The sequence below is a fragment of the Patiria miniata genome, unplaced genomic scaffold (assembly GCF_015706575.1).
Source record: "Patiria miniata isolate m_02_andy unplaced genomic scaffold, ASM1570657v1 HiC_scaffold_18, whole genome shotgun sequence".
NCBI lineage: Eukaryota > Metazoa > Echinodermata > Asteroidea > Valvatida > Asterinidae > Patiria > Patiria miniata.
Window position 1 is genome coordinate 6,123,024 of NW_024037056.1, and position 27,806 is coordinate 6,150,829.

Sequence of the window (27,806 nt, forward strand, 5' to 3'; positions counted from 1 at the left end):
GCGTGCGACTCGGACGGCGCGGCGCGGCCTTTTGGGGTTCGAGTTCCATGTAACGTTAGACGCAAACTCATCAGAAATCGTTGATAATAATATTTTATTGGGCAAATTGACACACAAAATTACAATAAATACATAAAATTTGATATTAAAACAAAAGGATATACAAACAATAAGAAACCAAGTAAACACTACACACGAAAGACAGAACGTGAACAGTGCAGGGCTGCCAAGGAGAAGAACAAAAGTGAAACAAAACACTGTCGCCAATAGGGCGTGTCTCTCCAATATTATCGTTGTTGTGTATATAGTAATATTCATAATTTTATAACAACCATCCTGCTCAAATCGACTTGTTTTCAACACCTGAGATCTCCATAGAGAGTTTGTTTGAAACCGGATGCTGCAGAATGTTGCTCGCAGCGATACAAGGGACACAAATCCCAATTGAGCTGTTTAATTCGGCCCCAGGCTCCTTTGCAAATATACTGAGGCTGGTGATATTGAAAGTCAGCCTGTCGTCGAGTTGTCTTCAGTTGAGCAGACCTGAAGCCGACTGAATGCACAGTCGCACATTTACAGGAAATTGTCAGAGCTAATCGAACCGTGAAAACTTGGTCTTGTTTGGTAAAAATAAAATTGGAAGTTTCTCATCAGAGAGGAGCTAGAGTATACCAGGCAGCTCCATCTAACCGTCTGCGACAGCAGAGTTAACGATCTGAATTTATTGCAGACGAATTGATCTGACACGATTTCGTTTTCCTCTTCATTCGACTTCAGTCACATCCTTTATCTGGATGATCCTAACAAAGCTTCTCTTTACTTGTATCAACCCATCGATAAGATCATCCCGGTCATTTCTGTCTTCGGTATCCTGTCCAATCTTGCTTTCATCCTTGTGGTCTACAAAGTCCCCTTCATGCGGACTCCTATAGTTGTTATGTGCTACAACTGGCCGTGTCAGACACGATCTTTCTTCTAGTTGCCGCGGTGGAGAAGATCGTGCTGGTTTCCTCGACTGCGATCCAGTTGGATATGTCGTCGATTGGTTTCGAACCAGGCTGCATTCTCCGGCCGGGCTTTTTGGACATGCCGTACTTTGCCTCCTTGCTCTTCATCACATTGGTGACTTTCGATTGGTACATCGCAATCTGCCGGCCGCTTAGGGTACGCCGCTATACCAAAACTCGCCGAGCAGAGTTCAGTGATCTTCTGGGCGACAGCTTTTCTATTCGCGGCTTGCCTGCTTCCAGCATTCTACACCTTTCTCTGCAAGTCTGCATCGTGCCACCTGAGTTTGAAAACTCGGACTTCCCTGGGATTGATTTGTAATTAATTTGTGTCCGACTGTCTTGTGATTGGCTTGTTGTTGACTTGTGATTGGACTTGTGTTGGACTTGTGATTGAGTTGTTGTCGACTTGTGATTGAGTTGTGGTCGACTTGCAATTGACTTATGATTGAGTTGTGATTGACTTGTGATTGAGTTGTGATGGAATTGTGACTAAGTTATGACGATCTTGTGATGGAACTGGGATTGATTTTTAATTAATTTGTGTCCGACTTGTGATTGGCTTGTTGTTGACTTGTGATTGAGTTGTGATTGGCTTGTTGTTGACTTGTTATTGAGTTGTATGATGGACTTGTGTTTGACTTGTTATTGAGTTGTGGTCGACTTGTGATTGAGTACGTTGTGGTCGACTTGTGATTGAGTTGTGATGGACTTGTGTTGGACTTGCAATTGACTTGTGATTGACTTGCAATTGACTTGTGATTGACTTGTGATTGACTTGTGATGGACTTGTGTTTGACTTGTGATTGACTTGTGATTGACTTGTGATTGACTTGTGATTGACTTGTGATGGACTTGTGATGGACTTGTGATGGACTTGTGATGGACTTGTGATGGACTTGTGTTGGCCTGTGATTAACATTGACTCGTAATTGACTTTGACCGAGAGGCGATTGACCTGTGATTTAGTTGTATTCAACTGGTGTATGAGCTGTGTGGAGATATTGAGTAAATATTGTTCAATATTATTTGACAGATACCGAAGATCCAGTATTCCCCATCTGTCCAATGAGCATCCTCCAAGCTACTGACGAAGGAAGCCCCTTTGCAACTGTGTCGTGGACAGTGCCAAACGTCACCGATAACTCTGGCCAGACACCGACGGTCGAAGCCTCGGACATGCCCGGTGATACGTTTGAAATCGGCTCGCATACAGTGACTTACCTAGCTGAAGACAATGAGGGGAATACCGGACTTTGCTCCTTCGTCATCACTGTATTTGGTATGTTCAGAAAAAAACGAAACCCAAAAGTCGGGACCATTGTTTTACTGAAGTTCTGCATGTAGCTCTTTCAAAATCTAGGATATGAAAGCCCAATTCATAAGCTTTCTTTTAGTACAAGAATCATTCAAATCACTCACATACATGGAGTTTTAACCACAACCACTGTTTTAAAGTTCTGTCCACGGATCACAAGAAGGTAAGTATTTTGCCAGCAAAACGAAAACAAACACATAGGAATGTGTGTGAATTGTTTTTGTTTTGCTGAAAGAACGCGCACTTTTTTTGTGATCCATGGACAGAACTTTAAAACGGTGATGGTTGTGTTTAAAATTCCGTAACTTGGAAAGTACATGAGTGATTTGAATGATTCTTGTACTAAAAGAAAGCTTATGAATTGGGCTTTCATATCCTAGATTTTGAAAGTGCTACATGCAGAACTTCACTAAAACAATTGTGACATGCCCAATTTGCGTTGAATCTGTCATTTGATTCGTTTGAAACCAATTCTTTCAATTTTGCATTTTAGATGACGAGGACCCAATTTTCATGTGGTTCCCCGATGACATCATGGTCAACGTCCCTGACGACTCTGGTGAGGTCGTTGTCAACTGGCAACTGCCCAATGCGACAGACAACGCAGAGCCACCGTCGTTTGATGTCACCGACTACGTTCCAGGACACTCGTTCGCAATTGGTGACCACGACATTGTGTACACAGCACGAGATGCAGCAGGCAATCTTGTCACTCGAACGTTGCGTATATCAGTTTCTGGTAATTAATCAAAAGTTCTCTTACATGTAATTATTCTTAGGTTTCCAATTCTTAGTTTTTCAAACTGTCAGATTGTAACTTTCAAATCATCTCATATTAAAATGTATAAGTATCACACAAAATTTGCTAGGACCTATGTGGGAAAGATAGGACAGTAAGTATGTGGAGGTGTGTTGAAGAAACCTCGATTCATCGGCATATATATCTTCATAAAGGTGTGAGTTGACATTACAGGTACCATAGTAGGTTACCATAGCTGATACCATTGCGGATACCATGGCATTTATAGCTGAGTATAGGTTTAATAGCATTGCTGATACCATAGTAGGTTACCATAACTGAGTAGTAGGTTACCAAAGCTGAGTAGTAGGTTACCATTGCTGATACCATAATAGGTTACCATGGTAGAGTAGTAGGCTACCATACCATATAGCAGATACCCATGGTAGGTTATCATAGTGGATATCAGACTTAGCATATAGGCTACCATAGCGAATACCATGGCAGGTTATCATAGTGGATACATCATAGTGGATATCAGACTTGGCATGGTAGAGTATAGCTACCAACGTGGATACCATGACAGGTTATCCTAGTAGATATCAGACTTAGCATTGCAGAGCAGTAGGCTGCCATAGCAAATATCACGGCAGGTTGTCATAGTGGATATATGAGACTTGGCGTGGTAGAGTAGTAGGCTACCATAGAGGACACAATGGCAGCTTATCATAGTGGATATCAGACTTAGCATTGCAGAGTAGTAGGTTGCCATAGGGGACACCATGGCAGCTTATCATAGTGGATATCAGACTTGGCATTGCATAGTAGTAGGCTACCATAGTACAATGTACATGTAGATACCATGGTAGGTTATCATGGTGGATTTCAGACTAAGCATAATTGGATTCTCACTTAAAAGTGCATTTGATCAGGAGTTAACATGTGAGTAACTGACTTGAAAATGAAGGTCAAGGTAGGCCTCAGCGTGTCATCTGTTAAAAAAATGCCTCACAATTTTTTCCCCTGTTTTACTTTTAAACTTTGAAATTGAAATCTCATTTATCAATTTGTTTAAGCATTCCCTGGCCCTTTTCAAGACTCTGTCTGATACTGATACCATCACTTTGAAACGTCATAAAGCTGATTGAGAATAAAAAGGCATCTCCCTAGCATTCTCTGTGAATGATTACATAAACGAATCCTGTTCATGAGTAAACTCTTTGTTGATTCCATCAGACATCCATCTACCTGTCTTTGACACATGTCCACCTGATGTACCAAGCTTCATATCCACTGATGATAGCGAAGCCTTTGCTACGGTAACATGGCGTCTTCCTAATGCGACTGACAACTCTGGCAGTGCTGAGGTCACCTCCGTTCCATCGCCTGATGGAACCTTTGAAATTGGTTTTGTGAATGTCACCCTGACGGCTACCGATCCCAGCGGCAACGAAGCTGTTTGTGTGTTCAGCTTCACTGTAGAAGGTATGTCCAGTGGTTGCGGTGGTTGACTCATGTACAAAGGTATGGGTTCGAACCCTGCCTGGAACATGCTGTTTGTGCCCTTGGGCAAGACACTTTACTACAATTGCCTCTCTCCACCCAGGAGTATAAATGGGTACCTTTTATTGGCTTCCTGCTGAATAGAGAATACAATTCAAAATCCTGCTCCTTACATTCCAAGTCCTTCATGGATTAGCTCCATCCTACATACGAGACCTGTTACAACTTCGCAACATGCGACCAGACCTCAGATCGTCTTCATCCCCGATACTTTCTCTTCCCAAAACTCGCCTGGCAAGCTACGGGGACCATGCCTTTTCCAGCTGTGCACCGCATCTCTGGAATTCCTTGCCATGACTCTGGCCCAATCGCTAAAGAGAGATGGTCACTCCGTTCCTGTTAACCCAGGTTCGTCCCCTTTACCTTTTTTACCTTGAGCTCACTAACTCATTGCAAAAATTTTACTTACCAGATGACGAAGACCCAGTATTTCTGTCAAGTCCTGACAATATCAGCATTTCGACGGATCCAGGATCGGCAATGGGTACCGCAACATGGGACGTACCGATGGTATCTGATAACAGCGGTGACGTCACGGTGACGTCAACACATCAACCGGGGGAACAATTCAATCTGGGAGCCACTACTGTCATCTATACAGTGAACGACACCGCAGGCAATGAGGCTACCGTACAGTTTGTTGTCTTTGTATCAGGTGAATAAAAATCCTTGTTTATTTCCCACAAATGTCGGTAAGGTAAGATATAAGCTTTGACTTGTTTAGAAACAAAGACCCTTTTAAAAAGGGCACCAGACAGTCTATACATTATTAAAAAAAAAAAGACTTTAAGCTGGGCAAGCGTAGTACTGAGCATGCCGTGAATCCTCTTATACCAGAATACCCAAGTATACAGGGTGAATAAAAAAAACCACCAAGATATTATTGCTAATTGGAACAGAAGTAGGGCACATGTGAATCAAAGGGAGATATCCTCTGTTAGGGTTGAATCTCGTCTTTGAAATGACACCCTGGTCATGTCATTACATTCACGATTGACTGAGCAGTGACCAAATTTATGAAAGGGTCTATTTAGAGACTTGCGCCACTTTTCATGGTGAAATCCCCTTTTTTCCCTTGTGGAGACGTATTCATCTATAGAAACTGCCCTGTGGAGACGTATACAATCTTGTATCGTGTGCACATTTCCAGAGGGCACGGTGTATCAAATCCTAAGTGTGTCTGTGTGTCCAGAGCATATCGCTGGCCACCAGTGGTTTTGGCTATTTTGAGATTAAAGTGACCAGACAATATTACAGTGTGTTGGGTAAAAGATATACAATGAAATCCTGGTATGGAAAAGACGCTTGGGTTTAAAAGGCAAATGAACTCGTAAACAACAACGTACTTCTCTATATTCCATTTCAGACAATGAGGATCCCCACTTCAACCAAGTACCAGCGACTATCCGGGTACCAACTGAGTCTGGTGAACCGACTGCCAGCGTAGACTGGCCCGACCTGGAACCGGTGGACAATGTCATGGTTATGGCTGTGTCATGTGATCACTCGTCAGGTGATACCTTTGACACTGGAGAAACGCTGGTAACCTGCAACGTCACGGATTCGGCTGGAAATACAGCAACTGCTACTTTTACTGTCATCGTGGGGGGTAAATGAGACATTTATTGCCATTAAAGGTGTATGTTTGTTATAAACAACACAAAAAAAGAAAGTCCACACTCATTGGAGGGGTCATAATTTTGAATCTTATCGTCTTACGATGACGTCATTAATATAGACCTTTGGTGAATTTTGTTAGCTCTGTTTTGATACCCCATTTGCTATTCTGTAAATCGTTTTAGATTGACGACAGTTTATAAGAAACATGATGCAGCTTGAAAATTTGCCAATTTGAAGATTACGCTATAAGAGAAATTGCTAAGCGTAACCACACATGCCCGTAATTAATTGGCCCCTATCGACTGCACATTGCCCGAACAAAACGCGGGTAATTCAATGCTCCCATGCATGCAAGCACTGTGCGATTGATTTTTCCTGCCGTTCTTTTCCGGCAGTGCAACATTGCCATGCAGCAATTTCCACTCGCGTACTCTTTAAATTTGCAACATTTCAAACTGCATCATTTTTCATATACCTTTGTCAATGTTGGACGATTTACAGCCTTTGGTAGCAAATGGGGTATCAATATGTAGCTAACGACATTCCCCAAAGGTCTATAGACATGACGTTATTATAAGACTATCAGATTCAAAATTGTGACCCATCTAATGAGTGTGGACTTTTTTTTTGCAGGGGGGCTAAGGCCCCCCCCAAAAAAAACCTTTTGTCTAGCCCACCCCCCAAAAATGCAATTGAAAACTAGATGTTTAAAGACAAGTATAAAGACAATCAGATTGATTTTTGTGCCCAAAGTGCCACGCGCGATGAAAACGTGTACAAATGCTATTGGAAATGGCTGAAGAAAAAAAAAGAGAGAAAAAATCTTAACAAAAACAAATGCTGTTTCAGCAATTGCACACCAGGTGCCATAATTTTACAGGATGCTTTAGAATGTCATTTACCAACATCCTAGTAAGGTATTTCGTAAAAACTTGGTAGTTTTATTTTTCGATGTTTGCAAATGTTGTATATTCCCTTTAAGAGTCCACGGTATATGAGAAATTGCTGTTTCAGCAATTGCTGAAACAGCAAAAAATAAATCTTGATAACATAGAGTGACGTCAGTGCGAAGGGTCCAGCTCCCCTAAAATATTGGATCTAGAACCGCGCCTGTTTTTTTTATGGCGTTTATATTTGTTATATAAAGTGCATATACATGAATTATTGTCTCAACTTAATTTGAAGACGTTGAGGACTGGTTACATTTTTAATGAACTCATTAAATTTCTTTTTTATGTAGATAAAGTGTAAATTCTCATTGTTTTCTCTAAATAATTCACAATGTAGACAGCGAGAATCCATCTATCCAGTGCCCCGAATCAATGATCGTGGACACTGATCTAGGGCTACCAACCGCCCAGGTCTCTTTTGCGACCACATCGAGTGATAACAGCGGCGAGGTTTCCGTGACCTGTAACCCCTCGTCTGGGTCTGACATCGCCGTGCCTGGAGAGTCGGTGACGTGTGTAGCCACGGACCCCTACAGCAATTCTGCATCATGTGTATTCTTCATTCTGGTGCTGGGTATGTTTACAATAAAATAACCTGAAATGTACTGGTATGTAGGATCACAAAAAGTTCAGTTTTTTTTTTTAGCAAAACGAAAACAAATCACATAAGGATGTGTGTGAATTGTTTTTGTTTTGCTGAAAGAACACACACCTTTTTTATGATCCGTGGACACAACTTTAAAACGGTGGTTGTGTTTAAAATTCTGTAACTTGAAAAGTACATGAATGATTTGAATGATTCTTGCACTAAAAGAAAGCTTATGAATTGGGCTTTCATATCCTAGATTTTCAAAGTGATTCATGCAGAACTTCACTAAAACTATGATTCCGACATTTCGGTTTAATTTTTTTTTACTTGCTCTGTACAGCATTCACAGAACCAGAACTTCATTAGGTTAGTTGTTAAGCACCCGTCTTTGGATTTTGAGCACTTTTGTTCTTGGTTCTTTGTTGGTTCATCTCCTAAATACTCCGCGTGGGAGTTTGTACAGGAGGCCAGAAACACCAGGGCAAACCCCTTCTCTTAGCGATAAGTGTCACTGGTTTCTTTTACGTGCATTGGATTACACAACACACGGGACCTACGGCTTTACGTCCCATCCGAAGGACGAAGCAATAATGGTTAAGTGCCTTGCTCAAGGGCACAAGTGTCCACCCGGCGGGCTCAAACCCACGCCACTGTTGCCTCTGAAACAACAGAGCATGAGTCCAGTGTTCTTAACCGCTAGGCCATGTTGCTTCAAACGGAAGGAAATGCCCAAATGACAAATGATCTACCCTACCTCTATTAAGTCTTTCAGTTTTAAATTTTTTTCAATTTGTCTACATTTTTTCACATTATAATTTGATTGATACATTTTTTCAGACGAGGAGCCACCAGTTCTGTTTGACTGTCCATCGGATATCGAAGTTAACGAGCCACCAGAGGACTTCATCAATGGTTCCATTGGGGTGACATGGGCGGAGCCTAATATGACGGATAACGTGGGCGTAGTTGATTCCAGGGTCACCCATTTACCGGGGAGTGTCTTTACGTACGGCAGCCAGCTGGTCATCTACACGGCCATTGATGCAAGGGGAAACACGGCCACGTGTCAGTTTACTATCAATGTCATTGGTAAGAGAGAAAGGAAGATACAAATCCAGAAGATGAAGGGCTATTACTAAAATAATGACGGTTCATGAAATGAAACCAAATTGTGCGAAGAGAAGCTGTTCAATGTCTTTAACCAGTTTGCGTCGGAGGACGTCATAACAGGCACTGGCTGTCTTTATACACAGGCACGGCTGACGGGCTTAAATGTCAGGATTGTCTCGACTCGCCTCCGGGTGATGTCTAAACACGCTAATCCCTTGTGCCTTTTGTACACACACATACAGTCCAGCACGTTTGTTTATGGTGTAAATCGAGGATTTTCTATTGTTCCTCTTCCCAGCTTTCATTGGTGTTGTACACGTTTTCCAACCGAGGAGTCCTCCATTTTGTTCCTGTCCTCGATTCATCGATGATGTTGCACGTGTGTGTCCTCGATTTACACCATAATCAAACGCTGTGAAGTCCGTGGAGGCGGACCGTGTGTTGATCTTGAATTGGCCGTTGTGCACAGCTATTGTACAATTTACACTCCAGTGCACACCCCAGAGTATTGAAACATTATAAGGTTTCGGCAAGAAATATCGTACAAATACTGTTGAAATGACTCTTGCGAATCAGTATTTGTGGCGTTTGGCTGTATATCAGAAGTTGGCTGAAAAATTGTGCCGTTTGCGAATATTGAAATTTTCGGCAAAAATAATCCCGGCGTGCAGTGGTTAATGCAGAGCTAAATAGCTTCTGAGATCTGAAGAGCTCATGTTGTTCCAAAGAGAATAGAGATACAAATTGAAGAATAATGGTAGAGCAACAACAAAATGAAGAATTTTATGTAACAAGAAAAATAACATGTTCTTACCAAATCAGACATGTCCCCACCTGTACTGACTGGCTGCCCAGAGGACCTACCACCGTTCCCTACCGATCCTGGTCTAGATACCTCCACCGCGGTCAGCTGGCAGCCTCCAGTCGTGACCGACAACGCAGGTGTCATTACCGTCACCCTGACACACCAACCAGGCAGTGTCTTCAATCTTGGTGACACGAACGTCAGCTATGTTGCCGTGGATTCCAGCGGCAACATGGCAAGCTGCAGCTTTGTGGTGACCGTTTATGGTGAGTTAGAAGTTGCAATTTCTCCCTCAAAATTAACTGGTTTGCTAGTTTTTCCTGAAACCGTATGACCAGCGTGCTGTCCTGTGAGTCTCTGACTGACTGACTGACTCCCCGACTGACTGACGTGCTGACTGACTCCCCGACTGAATGAGTCACCGAGTATAAATAATTTTTTACTGAAACTTTTGGGTTCAGCTCAAGAAGGAAAACCAAGTCTCGTTATAGGTTTGATGAAGGCAGCTAGTCAGGAAAAAACGGAAAATTTCTTGGATTACATTCAACTTTACAGAGCTTATTGCATTTGTACAAAAATCTTTTCTCTTTCTGGTGTCATATTCCAGTTATAAATAGTAAGTACATTGTAAAGTAAAGGCTGTCATGAGCCAATGTGGCCCATCAGGCCGGCATTTATCTCCGGTTGCAGTAGCATGAACGACTGAGAATATTTTTATTTCCCCTGGATGGGATGCCAGTCCATTGTAGGTTACTCCCCAGCTAATGCCGGTGCCCATTTATACTCCTGGGTGGAGAGAGGCAAGTGAGGGTGAAGTGGCTTGCCCAAGGACACAACATATGACGAGCAGCTAGACTCGAACCCCTGACCCTCTCATCATGGGTCACGAACCCCAACCACTAGGCCACCCTCCACTGGGTGGAGAGAGGCAAGTGGGGTGAAGTGGCTTGCCAAAGGACACAACATATGACCCAGCAGCTAGATTTGAACGCCTGACCCTCTGATCATGAGTCACAAACCCTAACCACTAGGCCACACTTCCCAGTTACAAATAACATGTTAATACAAATAACATGTTTGCAACATGTTACAAATAACATATTTGCAACTTTTGCAAGGATTTCTTAGGCAACCTGAACTCAGTTGTCTTATCTCTTCAAACATGAAGAACAGAATAATGACACCACTCATGTTGGTTGTAATTTCAGATAACGAGGCACCCACGTTCGATGGTTGCCCGATCCAAGGCATTCAGAACACCACCCTCCCTGGTAGCGACCTCGGCCAGGCATTCTGGGATATCCCGGTACATGGAGACAATGTAGGTGTTGTCACGGTTACCTCTACATCCGATCCTGGGGCTACCTTCTCACTCGGTGCGAGTGTCGTCACCTATGAGGCCACAGATGCCGTTGGGCTGACAGGGACGTGCACGTTCCCTGTCTCAATTCAAGGTACAGTCGCAAATTCATGGTTCATTAAAATGCGTATCTGTGCATTGCGAGTAACCTCCACTAGAAACTTTTGAGAGAAAACAGTCAATCTAACTGAAAACTGGCCAGCCCTCTAATCTATCTTAATCCTTCGTCCCAAACAGTGGCTTAATAATCCCTAACACTTAGTATAATAAAGCCACATGTGCTGTCACACAGCTGATATTGACAAGTGCAGGGGATTAGCAGCAGTATCTGATAACAGGGGCCAGTTTGTTGACAAAGGTATTAACAAGATAAAGTGTACCTCTAGAAGTACTGTATTCTTTCCGAGTTTACAGGCCCTAACTAGGAAAGCTGCTAGAAGCATTTACACCTGATAGGTAGAGTTTAAAACAATTAAGCCATCACTATAGTGCACTGGGGCGTGTTTTTCGTGACCGTGACCAGAAACATGTTTGTGACGTCAACTTGATAACCAAAAACATGTTTACACATGCGCACAAAAAACGCTGAACCAAAAACAGTGTCAAAAAGCTGTAAACAAACATGGCCAAAATTTTTACAACATCGATAATTTTTAGATGTTCGCGGTCAGTCCTGGCGACTTTCGGGCTAATACCTTGTGGGCTTGTAAGTTGCATAGAAATTCTATTACAGGCCACTAAAAATGTACAAACTTACGATGTACGTAATAAAAATAAGCATTACAAGCTTATTTTCCCCCAACACTTGAAATGCACCAAAATGTATAAGGCAAAAAAAAAAGTCTGCGGTTTCCGGTATGGAGCTTGCCCCATGAAGCTTATACTCAATTGTAACCCCATCTAAAAACACGTTAAATTTGTGCAGCAGCAGGATTCCAGTCAAACCAGTGAGTTTGGCAGTTTTGAGACATCATCTTACGTTGAAAATATTTTTCATTTTGCCGATGCGCATGGCTATCATGGCGACGTGCACGCATACCAGAAACCGGAGACTTTTTTTTTTTGCCTAACTTCTAACAAGCTTGCATTGATTTTGATGTAACTTGGATGCAGTGACCCTTGGGCGGGAAGACACAATTCTTCATCGGATTACTGAGGTCAAAGGTCGTGTAGGATCATCAGAGAACATTTTTCAACTTTCATCCGAGGGGGTCATTTGAGGTCGCTAAACAGACCACACAATATGTAGGGATCGACCTCGAAAAAAGGCAACGCGTGCAATCCATTGATCACCTTGTATTTCAGTAACCTGAATTGGGATCGACTATGGTCATGATCGTTTTTTTTATTTATCACATTTTCGTCAGATCGTGAGAGCCCAGTCCTGTCCTGCCCTAGTGACATCTACCACCACACTGACGTCAGCGCAGCTGGGGCTTTCGTCACCATTCCTAGCGTACCGGCCACCGATAACGTCGACGTCATCACTGACGTGCGGTGCCAGGCTGGAAGCTTCTTCCCTATTGGTCCAACCGAAGTCAGCTGTTTCGCCAACGACAACAGCGGGAACGTTGGCAGCTGTACCTTCCGTGTCATTGTCACAGGTGAAGAGACACTCCCCCCCCAAAAAAAAAAATAAATGAACCTACGCATCAATACTTAAAGGCAGAGTACATCTTTGCGGCTATCCAAAAAGAAACTGACAAAAATATTGTTGTAAAGCATACTTGGTTTAAAGATGGTAATGGCACTAAACTCCCTGTGAAATTATTCTTTCTGGCATGCTGTCATTTTGAAGAAAAAAATAAAAGAAGGCCCTTTCCAACAATGTGTCTAAAAGCTAGAAGAAGCATATTTAGACATTTCTGTTAGTACTTCGTTTTTTAATTTGGCAAAGCCGTGAATGAGTGCTCACAAGCGTTGACACGATGCTGACGTGTGCGCGGTTGTTATTATTCGCGTGTGACATCGTGAAGCTGCAATCGACTGAATAAGAACGTGCCCGGACGCTGATTTTGGGCGCAATTCAAAACGTGACTCAGAAACAGTTGATTTGAAATTGAGATTCTAGAATATTGTTTTTCTGGGAATAAGCAGCTGAAATTCATCAGGTTAGTTGTTAAGCACCCTTCTTTAGATTTTGAGCACTTTTGTCCCTTTGTCAAACAAAAAAAACTGCACAAATGACAAATGATGTACTCTATCTTTAAACAGACTTAAGAGTGGTTCTTATTTTTACCAGTTTATGCATGCACTCTGATTATGAAGAACAGTTGACTGGACGCACGCAAGACGCGCTCCTGTCACGCGCACGCGGTATGTTATGCACACTGAAGCTTTAGGTCAAACATCATCATCTTCCTGTGCAAAGTCCATTAACTTCCGTTCCGTTTTATCCATAGCTGATGAGGAAGATCCCGTAATAGACAGCTGCCCTTCAGATATCATCCAGTTTGTTTCTGACGGACAGACGCAGCTGCAGGTTTCCTGGACGACTCCTAACGCTTCCGATAACTCAGGTAACTTGACCTTGAGCTCATCGATTGATCCTGGGTCCAGGTTCTCCATCGGCGACACTCCCGTCACGTACACGGCCGTGGATCCCTTCGGCAATACTGCAGTCTGCACCTTCACAGTCAGCGTGAGAGGTGAGTGATGTGGCTACTTAACCCTAACTCCCTAGCGTCTTTTACTAGGAACTGGACCAAGTCCATCAAAATCTATCAATCACCGTGCGTCCAATACAAAACTGTACATGACATAATGGAATCCACCACTGACGCACTGGTTGACATTCATGGACTTGCTACACATGGCTTTTATCACAATAGCAATACTGGAAGCGAGGTAGAATCAATCAGATACCCCTAGCACTGCTTCAGGCCATTAGGCCCAAGTCCATCATACTCCATCAATATTGAGTCACGCCAGGCCTTCTGGACCAAGTCCCCCAAATCCACCAAAATGGGGGATGGATTTTGATGGAGTTGGGTGGTTAGGGTTAATGCAGGGTTAACCGAGAGTCAATAATAAGACAAAGGTTTACGGTTTTGGACAGTATGCTCTGCCCGTCACCAGGAGACTGGAATCGTCCCAGGAGAGTCAATAGGCATGAATTCACTTCTTGGAACCAAAGAAAAGATGATTTTAAAAATATAAAGTTCATAATATGGAATTTTGCATCGGGTGATGTAAACCAAATTAGGTTTTTGCCCTTCACCGATGTATAAGCACTATATACTGAGTGTTACCTCCTGAGTGAAAGTTGGAAAAAATCACTCGGGTGGGACTCGAACCCACGACCTCCTGCTTTCAACACACTGAGTATACAGTGTTTATACGTCGGTGAAGGGCAAAAACCTAATTTGATTTACATCACCCGATGCAAAATTCCATCTTATGCATAGTTTATGCAGTACCCGCTGCTATGTACATCAGATTCAAACCAGCCAACCGATCCCGTTAGCTCGGTGGTCGAGTGGTAAGACGTCTGCACTAGAAAGCAGGAGGTCGTGGGTTCGAGTCCCACCCGAGTGATTTTTTCCAACTTTCACTAGGGAGGTAACACACTGAGTATACAGTGTTTATACGTCGGTGAAGGGCAAAACCTAATTTGAAATAAAAAGTTGCTTTTTTTCTAAATATGGTTCTTCTTTGTAAAGGAGAGTGGATATAAGTGATATGGATGTTCGTTTTGAAACAAGGAAACTCGTGGATGGACTGATTTTATAGAGATAACCTTGTCTTTCTAGTAAAACCACGATATTTTAAGTTGAAGAGGCGTTCATTGAAAAATGGATGCATAATAGACGAAGTTTGAAAATGGAGTTTGATAGAATTGATCGTTGTTTGCTCCAATGCAGATCCCACAGACACCATCCCACCAACCATCAGCTGCCCGTCTGGTATCCTGACTTCCACCGATCAGGGCTTGGTGACTGCCGCGGCAACCTGGCAATCTCCTACGGCATCGGATGATCAGGGTACACCGACCGTTACATCCAGCCCTGCCATGGGCTTCAATTTTCCGATCGGTACTACTGTAGTTGTCTACACAGCTAGTGATCAGGGCGGGAACCAGGCCACTTGCTCCTTCAATGTCAGTGTTGTTGGTGAGTAAACTGCTCATTTTTTAACCCCTTGGCTTTCAAGCCAGACAGGGGGATATTGCGATCACGTATTCCTTCTGTGTGTCCGTGGGTGCGTGTCTGCGTGCGTTTGTTAATGGTGTAAATCGAGGGCACACACGTGCAACATCATCTGTGAATCGAGGACAACCAAATCGAGGACGACCTCGATTAGAAAACATGTACAAAACCAATGAGAGCTGTTGCGAAAAAGTTATAGTACAAACAAAAGGAAAAGGGAAGAGGAACAAAAGCAAATCCTCGATTTACACCATAAACAAACGTGTCTGGGGGTGTGTTTGAGTTCCATTTCAGTGTACAGTTCAGTCATCCATCTCAACCAAACTAATGAAAGGTGGTCTGTGGCGAGAAGGCCGACGCCATAAAAATCCTTTCCAATATGGATATTTACGAGGTCTCCAGAGAGATACTAATGACTCTAACATATGTTATTCCTGTGTCTCACCGAAAATCTCCATTCAACCCAAACTCCCCATTCAACTGAGAACTGGTACCTGCCGGGTGGACAATCAAGGTTTTCACTGAAAATTGTCCTCACTAACTGCCTGTACATGTATACAAACTGCCAGGATGCCAGGGGGATCGCGCAAGTTAACGTTGTACTTGCATTATTTTTCTAATTGTAATTTTTTTCCCCCAGACAATGAAGCACCTGTTATCACCAACTGCCCACCAGGAGCCACTTATCCCGTAGCCACAGCCTCAGCCTTAGCCCTAGTCAGCTGGAATCTGCCAACGGCTACCGACAATGTCGCAGTAGAAAGCCTCAGCTCCAACATGGAGAATGCTACGTCATTGGGCGTTGGTGCGTACAGTGTGGTGTACACGGCTCAGGATGCAGCCGGCCTCACGGATACCTGCACCTTCGCCATTGTAGTGACCGCAGGTAAATGATACAAGTGTCAGGTGTAAAGGAGATCTGTGGTTGATGAGACTTAGCCCCATAAATGCGGCCAATGTACTGGACTACCGCCGTAAATAAACGCCACACTTGGAACATGATATGTACCTGAAAATGTAGAACTTTGTCAAGTTTTTATTTTCACATTTAAACTTTGTTTGTAGTTTAATTAGGCTTTAGAAGCACACTCACACTTTTTAAAGCGATGGAAAATTAGTCCCCCCTTTTTCAGACGTCTATTTTTCGTGTAATTTCCAGATTCATTTGCACACGTTAGCGTATCTAAATTCCAACACGAAATTACACAAAAATTAGACGTCTGAAAAAGGGGGGTACTAATTTTCTATCGCTTTAAAGAGGGTGAGTGTGCTTCTAAAGCGTAAATAAACTACAAACAAAGTCTAAATGTGAAAATACAAAATTGACAAAGTTCATTTTCGGGTACATGTTCCAAGTTTGGCTTTTATTTACGGCAGTAGTCCAGTAAATTGGCCACATTTATGGGGCTAGTCGAGAGGTCATTCTGCCCCTGCTGCAGAAGGTCGTAGGTTCGAGTCCCACCGGAGAGACATTTTCGTGTTTTTTGGCTGACATTTTTGTGTGTGAATTTGCAGATCAATGTGACGTTAATGATACCCAAGCTTGCCCCGGGGATCTGACCTGTATTTTCATCACGGGGATCTTCAAATGCGAGTGCCCATTTGGGTTCTACCGTGCACCGGGCACCACGACCTGTCTCGGTAAGGCACTGTACATGCTCAAGCATTGGTACCAGTGTTGTAGTACTCGTACTTGGTACCCGTACTCGAGTACTACTCGGGGATCTTCAAGTGTGAGTGCCCATTTGGGTTCTACCGTGCACCGGGCACCACGACCTGTCTCGGTAAGGCACTGTACATGCTCAAGCATTGGTACCAGTGTTGTAGTACTCGTACTTGGTACCCGTACTCGAGTACTACTCGGGGATCTTCAAGTGTGAGTGCCCATTTGGGTTCTACCGTGCACCGGGCACCATGACCTGTCTGGGTAAGGTTCTGTACATGCTCAAGCATTGGTACCAGTGTTGTAGTACTCGTACTTGGTACCCGTACTCGAGTACTACTCGGGGATCTTCAAGTGTGAGTGCCCATTTGGGTTCTACCGTGCACCGGGCACCACGACCTGTCTCGGTAAGGTTCTATACATGCTCAAGCATTGGTCCCAGTGATGTAGTACTCGGTACTCGTACTTGAGTACTTCTCGAGTACTTTTTTGGAGTACTCGTACTCGTACTAATTGGGGTTCTACCGTGCACCGGGCACCACGACCTGTCTCGGTAAGGTTCTGTACATACTCAAGCATTGGTACCAGTGTTGTAGTACTCAGTACTCGTGTACTTCTTGAGTACTTTTTTGGAGTACTCGTACTCGTACTCATTGGGGTTCTACCATGCACCGGGCACCACGACCTGTCTCGGTAAGGTTCTGTACATGCTCAAGCATTGGTACTAGTGTTGTAGTACTCAGTACTCGTACTCGAGTACTTTTTTGGAGTACTCGTACTCGTACTCATTGGGGTTCTACCGTGCACCGGGCACCACGACCTGTCTCGGTAAGGTTCTGTACATGCTCAAGCATTGGTACTAGTGTTGTAGTACTCAGTACTCGTACTCGAGTACTTCTCGAGTACTTTTTTGGAGTACTCGTACTCGTACTCATTGGAATTCTACCGTGCACCGGGCACCATGACCTGTCTCGGTAAGGTTCTGTACATGCTCAAGCATTGGTACCAGTGTTGTAGTACTCGTACTTGGTACCCATACTCGAGTACTACTCGAGTACTATTTTTTGAGTACTCGTCCTCGTATACTTACTCTTACTCGAATGTCAAAGTACACGTACTCGAAATGATGGTACTCACACTCGGGCAGCAAAGTGCTGTTACTCTACATGTCGAAATTGTACTCGATCATCGAAGTACTCGTACTCGAATAGCAGTACTTGGGGGAAATGGTATAGCTTGACTTACCACAGCCTTGTTTTCCGATACTTTCAGTTTGAAATGGTTGATGCCCTTTCTCCCATGGGCATCAATCGGGGGGGGGGGGACTTTTTGAAAAATAGGAAATAGGGGACAAAAGTTTTGAGCGTGTGTGTCTCATTTACAGGGCCTACAATTATGAACCTACAATTTATTTTTTGCTAAGAAAATATTGGTTAAAGTTGTCAGAAATTTCCTCGGACCGCACTTCACGGCACATAGAATCCAAATTTTTTCAGGGCCTTTCAGCGGGCCCAAACCCCATGCCTTTAGCTCAGAGTAGCCGATTCAATGACTCCAACTCGCTAAATGATGTTTAAATGAGTTTCTTTTGCTAACAGAAAAACAAGGTTAAAGTGGTCAAATTGGTCAAATAGAATATTTTTTTTTCGGGGCCCTTAAGTGGGCCCCATCTAGAATATTTTTTTTCGGGGCCCTTAAGTGGGCCCTTAAGTGAACCCCACTCCGTAAAGGCTTTACGCTTTGCGTGAAGTCCCCCTCCCCTGGGGGTCTACTCAATGTCCCCGAAATCCTTAGGATTAGGGTTAGGGTAAGGATTTCGGGGAACATTGGTATTGGGGAACATAGGTATGTACCCCTTTTCAGAAGTGATTGACGCCCTTGCTTTCTCCTCTAGGCTCCATCGAGATAAGAACCACGATCATCATCGTAGAGTTTGTGTATCCCAACTTGGTGCTGCCAGCAACCTTTAATGACGCTCTTCTGGATCCCACAACAGACGAATATCATGTCATGCAAGCCGATCTAGAAAGAATCGTAAGTTCAAGTTTGTTCATTCGGGCAACGGCGCATAAAAGGCAGCCATTGCGTACACCACCCACAGAAGCAATACATTAAAACTGACTCCCCTTGCTTTTGTAATATTAAAGGTATAGTCCATCATTTGTAATGTGTGCATTTTGTTCATTTGAAGCAACAAAAGTGCTCAAAATCTAAAGAAGGGTGCTGAACAACTAACCTGATGAAGTTTCAGCTCAGCTTCAGCTGTATATTTCGAGAAAAACAACATTCTAGGATCTTGATTTCAAATCAAAAGTTGCTGAATCATGTTTTGAATTGGGCCTGAATTCAGCGTCCGAGACACGTTTTCACTGAGCCGATTGCTGCTACGCGATGTCGCGCACTGATCCGACGAATTATAGCAACCACGCGCGCCAGTTACTTTTTGGATAGCTGCAAATGATGGCCTCTGGCTTTAAATTTGGGGCAGAGACAAAATATTTGGACCCCCTCTTTCAGAAACAAAGTGGTTTTTGGCCCCGCACCCCAAATTGTGTTCTGGATCCGGCTTTACATTCAGGGATAAAGGGTCCAGGAAATGAATTTTCTGAGAAACACATTTTGTGCAACTTTCTACTCCTCTTTAAATGTATGAAAACCATTTGATATCCCTTTTTCGGTTAATTTTTTATTGAAAAGTGCACTTCTTTAAACATTTCACATTTTCCATGCTTTTCCGGACAACTGAGGTGCTGTTGCTGTGATGTCATTTCAGGAAGACACTGTTCAGTTGAGGGGTTTTCTGTTGAAATTGTGAACCCAAAATGTGTTCATTGAAAACATTTGTGAGAAAGGGTTGCTCATTGGCTTACTGTCATGTACCGACACAACAACGAATAACCAAAGAAAAGAACATTTATGGAAGCAACTTTCAAAAATTCTAGCAAATTTGTGTGCTGAAATAGCTGTAACATTGAGATTTCTGCCCAGAATGACATCACAGTTTTGCTCATGAATATGGCAATTTGCATTTAACATAAAAACCAAAAAGGTACCAAAACACCTAGAAAAAGGCAAAACGAAACTTGAAAATAAGGTTTAATCTTAACTGTGGCCCAAAGGTGCATTTTAAAGGATTACATTAAATAAATAACATTGCATGGACCTTTTAACATCTCAGATCAAAACATTCCAGAAAAAAATACCTTCAAGAGAAATATCTGTTTAAACAAATACTGCACCTAAAAAGCTCATTTTTGAAACTACTACTTGACTTGCATAAAAACCCATTGTTAAAAGATTGAAGACAAACATATAAGAGTTACGAAACATTTTTGAAATCCTGGTTATGTTTCAGCTGACGGTGATTTTCAGCCGACTTCATCGATTCTTTCGTATCCGAGTCTTCAACTTCTTCTCGGGCAGTATCGGTTTTACCATGCTCGGTACTTTCGATAACATAACCAACACGTCAATTGAGATGTTTGAGCAAACCTTGAACGACTCCATCACCGTCGGCGATCTTCTTGCTGGATCGATTTACAAAGTCACTCCGAGTTCCATAAAAGCGCACGAGAGTAAGTAAAAATCATACTTTTGGACCATTGTAAACGGTTTCAAGATGCGGAAGCTCCCACTCTTTTGTTGTATTATCATTTTTATTTCTGGTAATGAAACCAAGAATTCCTCAAAAGCGCCCTAGGCACTGTAGTTCGCAAGCCTGAAGAAACCTGTAGAGAGAAGACAATGAGAAGAAATTACAGTTTTAGAGGTGGGAGGAAAAGCCCAGAGGAATATTCTGGGGGAAAACCCACGAAATCAGGCAGGGACTAAAAAGCCAATCCACGTGTTGGCTCACCCAGGCGGGATTCGAACCCGGGTCATCGCGGTGGAAGGCGAGGAAAGTACCGCTAACGCCAACCTGACTCCCCAATTGTGAGATCACCTTTGCTGTTACAAATTGAAAAGAAATGATGCGGTAAAGCATACCAAGGTCTATAATTGACGCCACTAATTTCGAAAACGTTGGTTAGGACAAGATTTGCCCATTTATAGACCACTAAAATATGTATTTATAGAGGACTTAAACTGTATCACTGACATAAGTCGATCTCATTCAATCCAACAGTTGTCTGTGACGAGGGTTATTGTCTGAATGGAGCGACATGCCAAGCCAGTCAAATGAACTACCAAAGCACATGCCGGTAAGAATTCCTTGAGATAATTTGGCGATACAGGGCCCCCAAAACGGCATCAAATTGAAATGTCGACAGACTTGCGATTCAGCCAGTCACAATGATTGACCAGTGATGATTGGATGGCAATTTTGCCCTTCTTTGCGTAAATAAATTCTCATTGTTTTTGCCTAAATGAATTCTCATTGTTTTTGCCTAAATGAATTCTCATTGTTTTTGCCAAAATAAATTCTCATTGTTTTTGCCAAAATGAATTCTCATTGTTTTGCCAAAATGAATTCTCATTGTTTTTGCCAAAATGAATTCTCATTGTTTCTGCCAAAATGAATTCTTGTTGTTTTTTGCCAAAAAGAATTCTCATTGTTTTTGCCAAAATGAATTCTCATTGTTTTTTTGCCAAAATGAATTCTCTTTGTTTTTGCCAAAATGAATTCTCATTGTTTTTTGCCAAAATAAATTCTCATTGTTTTTGCCAAAATGAATTCTCAATGTTTTTGCCAAAATGAATTCTCGTTGTTTTTTGCCAAAATGAATTCTCGTTGATTTTGCCAAAATGAATTCTCATTGCGTTTGCCAAAATGAATTCTCATTGTTTTTTGCCAAAAGGAATTCTTGTTGTTTTTGCCAAAATGAATTCTCATTGTTTTTTGCCAAAATGAATTCTTATTGTTTTTGCCAAAATGAATTCTCATTGTTTTTGCCAAAATGAATTCTCATTGTAGGTGTTTGGAAGGGTACACTGGAGACAGGTGTGAGCAGCAGACACTGCCAAGTGAGATTATAACTTGATACACATTTATGTTACTTGCAGCCAATTTCATGAATCTTTATGCAATGGCGCAACTCCGCCTTGCGCCACCATTTATTGCGTAAGCTGGGCAACATTTCACACTGCGCAACATTTCACATAAATCACATTGCACGAAAGTCTCATAGTGCGTAACTACGCGACTTGCGCAATAAGTTATGGCGTAACTTTCGCAATCATTTTTGGTGGCGTAAGTTGTGGCGTAGCGACTGAAAATGACCTATTTTACCAGCAAATCGTGATTTAATAGATACAAGACACTCAGAGTTGCCTCACGATTCCGAAGAAAGTCAGACAAAATACTTTTCAAAATGGCGGGCTGAGGTGATTCAACGACTGTTTCGTGAACAAACAAATTCACACACAATAAACAGCCGTCGTAAAGTCTGTTTTATCCTCGTACAAGATGTTTAGATTATTTGAAACGTTTCGCAGCTACGCCAAGTTTTGTGAAATCGATCTTAAGTTTATTGCGCAGCTGTGCAACAAATTTGTTGCGTAAATCTAACGCATGGCGCAAGCTACGCAGTTTTTCCTGAAATCGGCTGCAGATACTTTGATGACAAAACAGAGCGCTGTTGGTAGATAAATATTTCGGTAACAGTTTAAACAGGTGTATATAGTTCTGTGATTGTGAGTTTAGGATATCCTTATACAGTTGCATTCACCTGACTATTATTCTTGTGCAGCCACTGACGAGCCTAAGATGACAACATCTGAGCCTACACAAGGCTTATCAACCCTAGCGATTGTCTTGATAGCAGTGAGTGCAATGCTTGTGATGTTTATCGTCATGATGTGTTTGCTGTGTTGCTGCTGCTTGTCAGCTGCTTCCTCCAGAAGACAAAAGATTCGTATGTATGAGGCCGAGCATGAGTATCCAACATGGCCTGGGTACCTGTACCGTGCCAACGTCCTTCCCAGAGCGGTAAGCAGGGGCCAATTCCACCGCGCTGCTAAGCACAGAAATTTGCTTAGCACAAAAAAAGTCTGGCTTATGAGAGCAGGTTATCAGCCAAAACTCCATGTGATTTTCATGCTAAGCAAACAGCAGCTGAATACTAATCACAAGCAATATACATCACGTGGAATTTTGGCTGGTAACCTGCTTTTATAAGCCAGACTTTTTTGTGCTAAGCAAATTTTTGTGCTTAGCAGCGCCGTGAAATTGGCCCCAGTTGACAAGCTTAAAGGGAAGATACAACATTTGTAAACATCAAAAAACAAAATGATCAAATTATCACGAAATACCTTACTGGATTGTTAGGGAATGACAGTCTAAAGCATCCTGTAAAGTTGTGGCTCCTGGTGTGCTGACATTTGCAAGAAAAACTGTATTTTTTCGTTGGAGAAAACTGGCTTTTTATCAAAAACTGCCCCTAGTCTTTCATATTAGTTATTCCGCATTTCCGTTGCCTTTGATTACACACCTGATGACTGATTCTCTGACCTTACAATTCCTCAAAGTCTATAAATTGCTCCATTTCATCTCACGTTTTGCGTGTTCGTTTTCAACGACTGTTTCATCAAGCAGGAAAAACAAATATGAAACAGCCATCAGATTAGTAGTTTTCGATAAGTTTTGCTGAAGATGGGTTTTGTGAAATTGGTCTTAGATCGCGTCTAAGCTAAGAACGATCTAAGAGCAGGGACTCGTTGTAAGTTCTAAGAAAATTCGCAAGATAAGATTAGTTTCGTGAAATCAGCCCCAGATCTAGCTTTATCAATTGACTTTCGTGAATCCAAACAAGGTACTGTGTTGCAGTAAATAAAATGAAAGTTCTTTTAATCGTATTTTTAAAAATTAATTGTTTGTATTTTGTGTCCAGTTGGGTGAAGGTCGTTACCTTTCTCCCAATTCACGACATCCGGGTTTTACTCGACCCTATGTTGCTACCGGCGACGAGGAACAGGTCTGTCCTTCAATTTTTCCTTTTTCTTTTGCTTCTTTGCAAATGTTTTTCTTCATCTCAAGAAAGATCATTTCATCTGATTTTCTAATTTTTTTTTTAACAATTCATATACGCCCATATTTACCCGTTTTGAAACCAAAAGAATGTTGGTTGTACAGGGTGAGTAAAAAAAAGCGAAATCCAAATGTCGGGACTGTTGTTATAGTGAAGTTCTGCATGTAGCACTTTCAAAATCTAGGATATGAAAGCCCAATTCATAAGCTTCCTTTTAGTCCACGAATCATTCAAATCACTCATGTACTTTTCAAGTTAAGGAATTTTAAACACAACCACCGTTTTGAAGTTCTGTCCACGGATCACAAAAAAGGTGCGCGTTCTATCAGCAAAACAAAAACAATTCACACACATCCCTATGTGATTTGTTTTCGTTTTGCTGAAAGAACACTGAACACTGGAAAACAGTGGTTGCGTTTAAAATACCGTAACTTGAAAAGTACATGAGTGATTTGAATGATTCTTGTACTAAAAGAAAGCTCATGAATGGGGCTTTTATATCCTAGATTTTGAAAGTGCTACATGCAGAACTTCACTAAAACAATGGTCCCGACATTTGGGTTTTGCTTTTTTTTTACTCGCCCTGTATTTGGAGGTGCTTGTTTTTTCTATCGCAATTTCTGTGTGAAGTAAATTCTTAGATGGGAATAGAACACTAAACTTGTAAATCTGAGGTATGGATTTCTGTCAAATTGGACACAACTTTAAACGTAAACAGCACATAACAAAAACACATGTAACACATCCATAACTTTTGTAGTTTTTCCTTGACCTTTGACCTAATCAGTGATCATAAGTAATTTGAAATAGTCAAGTCATATAACAATGACTGAATGTTTCTCTTCACAGATGGCCCACGACCTCCGAATGGAATACAATATGTACTGAAATGGTAAGATTTGATTTGCGAACACCAAATGTGATGAGATCAAGCTAAATGAGTCGTTTGTCGGGAATATTTATTTGGAGATACAGGCCAAAATAGGGCCACTTCATCACATCACTTCATCACATCTCTTGATGTTCCGACTTCCATAATTTTTGAACTAAAGATGGTATCAGCATGTGGTTTTCGCAGTACTTAAGCTGAGATTGTGCTTTTTTCAAATCTGTAAAAAAATAAAGATTGACCAGGGTCGACAAACGACTCATGTAGATTGATCGCATCACAAATGATAAAAACGATTTATATATTAACACAGAATACGTTAACTCCGGACAGGTTTTTTCAAGCAACACATTAAGCACACACAAAACTAGACCAAAAAAAAATGCTGTCATGAACGGTTCGCTATACCGTCATTATACTCAGACTTGAAATGAAGGACAAGGGAAACAAATCATTGTGTTTATGCCACAGCCACAGAGGAGTGTTTTATTCCGGATACCAGTGATAGGGCAAACCGGTTGAATTGTCAATTGTAATTGTTTTGTAAAAATAATGGGCAACACCAGGCCCGACCAGAAAGGGCAACACCAACGGCCCAAAGCCACAGCGGCATACATTAAAAACGAACATTTTACAGACATTACAAAATGGAGTTCACATGTGAGAACGGACATAATGTTATCAAACACATAACACGTGGGCAACACTAGGCCCAACCAGAAGTGGGCAACACCAGAGGCCCAAAGCCACAGCGGCATACATTAAAAACGAATATTTTACAGACATTACAAAATGGAGTTCACATGTGAGAACGGACATGATGTTATCAAACACATAACACGTGGGCAACACCAGGCCCGACCAGAAGTGGGCAACACCAGAGGCCCAAAGCCACAGCGGCATACACGATATACTTGGCAATAAATGAAATACATGTATGAAAATGAGATATATGGCCATTAATGAAAAATTTAACTTGAATAATAAAAATTAGCTTCCTACTGATGTAACATTCAGTCAGGAAAACGTAGCCTCGGGAAAATTGAGAGCGCTACCAAGTGACCAGGTGCTTGCCTCAAGTATGCTTAAGTGACCAGAGGCCCCACATACCAAGATTGGCTATAAGATAGATTGATGATGATGATGATGTGATGGCATTCCTGTGCCCCCTGGATGCCTGGTCAGGCCCCCCAATAACAGACATGCTGTCTCCAATGACCCACCCATCAATCATCATATGCAACAGACTCAGATCAAATATCCCCTTCCAGGCCGAGTATAAAACCTTTTATCATGAATTGGTAAAAGGAGTTATAAATAGAAGTACCCATCAAGAATGTCCCGAATATTATAATTATGGTTAAAATTATACTTTATACATGTATGAAGAAAAAGTAGAAGTTATTCCAAATTAATGTCATTTCTAGAAACACCAGTGTAGCTCCACTCATCATGAAAAAAAAAGACAAGAAAACACTCGTTCATTGATTTGATGAGGATGGAACTGGGCACAGGCCTCAGTGGAGGAAAAATGCAAAAATAAAACTAAATGTGGGTGATTTTTTTTTTAAGATTTTCAAATTTATTGATATTTGTAATCTTTGATACGCCTACTACACATATTTTAAAGAAATAGTATAAATCTCGTGGAGTAAAAGTGATTTTAAGGTACAACACTTGGAGTCTTTCATTTTCACGACTACAAATCTTTAAAGGGAATATACAACATTTGCAAACATCGAAAAATAAAACTACCAAGTTTTTACGAAATACCTTACTATGATGTTGGTAAATGACAGTCTAAAGCATCCTGTAAAATTATGGCACCTGGTGTGAAGTCATTTTCAAGAAAATTGTATTTTTGTATACATTTCCAATGGTGGTCGGCTGACCACCGTTGGAAAAACCTAACTATTTTTCAACTACTGCTCCAACTTTACACTTTTTCAGTCCAAATTTTATTTGCTATTGGTTACATGTTCATGAACGGGTGCAGGCCAGCTAGACTGGTTCCCTTACCTTACAATTTTTCTGGCATTTATAAATTGATCCATTTTATCTTTAGTGGAGTCAAGGAACCAGACTACTTGAACATTTTTGTTTTTCTTGGTTTTTCCAGCATTTTCGAACACAAAACTTCAAACATGTCAGTGTAACAATATTTGATCTATTATACTAACCCCTCAAATAGTTCATTTCTGAAAACTACAGCAAAAGCCAATTATAAACATTCCCTTTAAAGGCCCTTTTCTCAGCATTTTACTTTTTTGACACGTCGATGAACAAGAACTTTAAACAGTCATATCTTGTCAACGGAATGTCCGATTGAAGTGCAACAAACACTATTGTAAGGAGAATTGTATTCTCTGTCCTAATACCCTCACTTCGACCTCTACCTAATGCTGTTGCATTTTGCCAGAACATCTCACATATGTCTTGCTTTTTGTTGTAGGTTGTGAATGCAACAAGACCCCGGAATGACCAGTGGAACAATATTGATTGACATAGGATTCTTTTGAAGATTGAATTGCGAAGGCACTCCTGTGCGAAATATATAGCCTGCTGCATGTTAATCTATTATGTAAAATAGTTCAGTGTTTTCCCTGCCCATTCAAACGTGAGGCGGCCCACCTCGCTACTTTCAGTGATCACCTCGCTCAATTTTCTGCCAATAACACCACATCGCTGTGAAGATTTGCAATAAAGGAAATACTTGTTGAAAAATTGTCATTTTGTGTAATTTATGAGTGTTTTCCTTGACCTTTATGTATCAAGAACTCACAATTTGGATGTGTAAATGGAATCATCTCGCATTTTTGTAAGGGCAGCATCCTTTTGAGTTTGCAAACTGCGTCAATTTTGTTTCAATCATCAATTTGAATTGTTTACTATCTCGCTCATTTCATTAGCCAGGGGAAACACTGAAATGGTTTAATATCGCAACATATTATACAGCTTTGATACAGCTTTGCTTTTGTGTATGAAGCTTTGTTTTAAACTTATGTTTTACATCTATTTACACAGGTATTTTTGTTGACCAGGATGTAAAATAGGCCTAAAGAGCCTAGTTGTTATGT

The 27,806-nt window shown here is 41.7% G+C and overlaps 1 protein-coding gene across 1 annotated transcript in view; it reads left to right on the forward strand.

Annotated features, from left to right (window-relative positions):
- LOC119725047 overlaps positions 1-27,404 on the forward strand; it is a 115,478-nt gene extending 88,074 nt beyond the window's left edge. The window contains exons 38-59 of the mRNA XM_038196412.1: positions 2,044-2,289; positions 2,819-3,064; positions 4,301-4,549; positions 5,040-5,282; positions 5,994-6,236; positions 7,535-7,771; positions 8,624-8,875; positions 9,719-9,967; positions 10,910-11,155; positions 12,429-12,665; positions 13,464-13,709; positions 14,925-15,173; positions 15,850-16,095; positions 16,725-16,850; positions 18,767-18,906; positions 20,228-20,447; positions 20,999-21,074; positions 21,788-21,837; positions 22,563-22,801; positions 23,703-23,786; positions 24,690-24,732; positions 27,182-27,404. Of these exons, the coding sequence (XP_038052340.1) occupies positions 2,044-2,289; positions 2,819-3,064; positions 4,301-4,549; positions 5,040-5,282; positions 5,994-6,236; positions 7,535-7,771; positions 8,624-8,875; positions 9,719-9,967; positions 10,910-11,155; positions 12,429-12,665; positions 13,464-13,709; positions 14,925-15,173; positions 15,850-16,095; positions 16,725-16,850; positions 18,767-18,906; positions 20,228-20,447; positions 20,999-21,074; positions 21,788-21,837; positions 22,563-22,801; positions 23,703-23,786; positions 24,690-24,728 (4,163 nt within the window). The 3' untranslated portion in view covers positions 24,729-24,732; positions 27,182-27,404. The remainder of the gene's footprint in view (positions 1-2,043; positions 2,290-2,818; positions 3,065-4,300; positions 4,550-5,039; positions 5,283-5,993; positions 6,237-7,534; positions 7,772-8,623; positions 8,876-9,718; positions 9,968-10,909; positions 11,156-12,428; positions 12,666-13,463; positions 13,710-14,924; positions 15,174-15,849; positions 16,096-16,724; positions 16,851-18,766; positions 18,907-20,227; positions 20,448-20,998; positions 21,075-21,787; positions 21,838-22,562; positions 22,802-23,702; positions 23,787-24,689; positions 24,733-27,181) is intronic.
- The last annotated feature ends 402 nt before the right edge of the window (positions 27,405-27,806 follow it).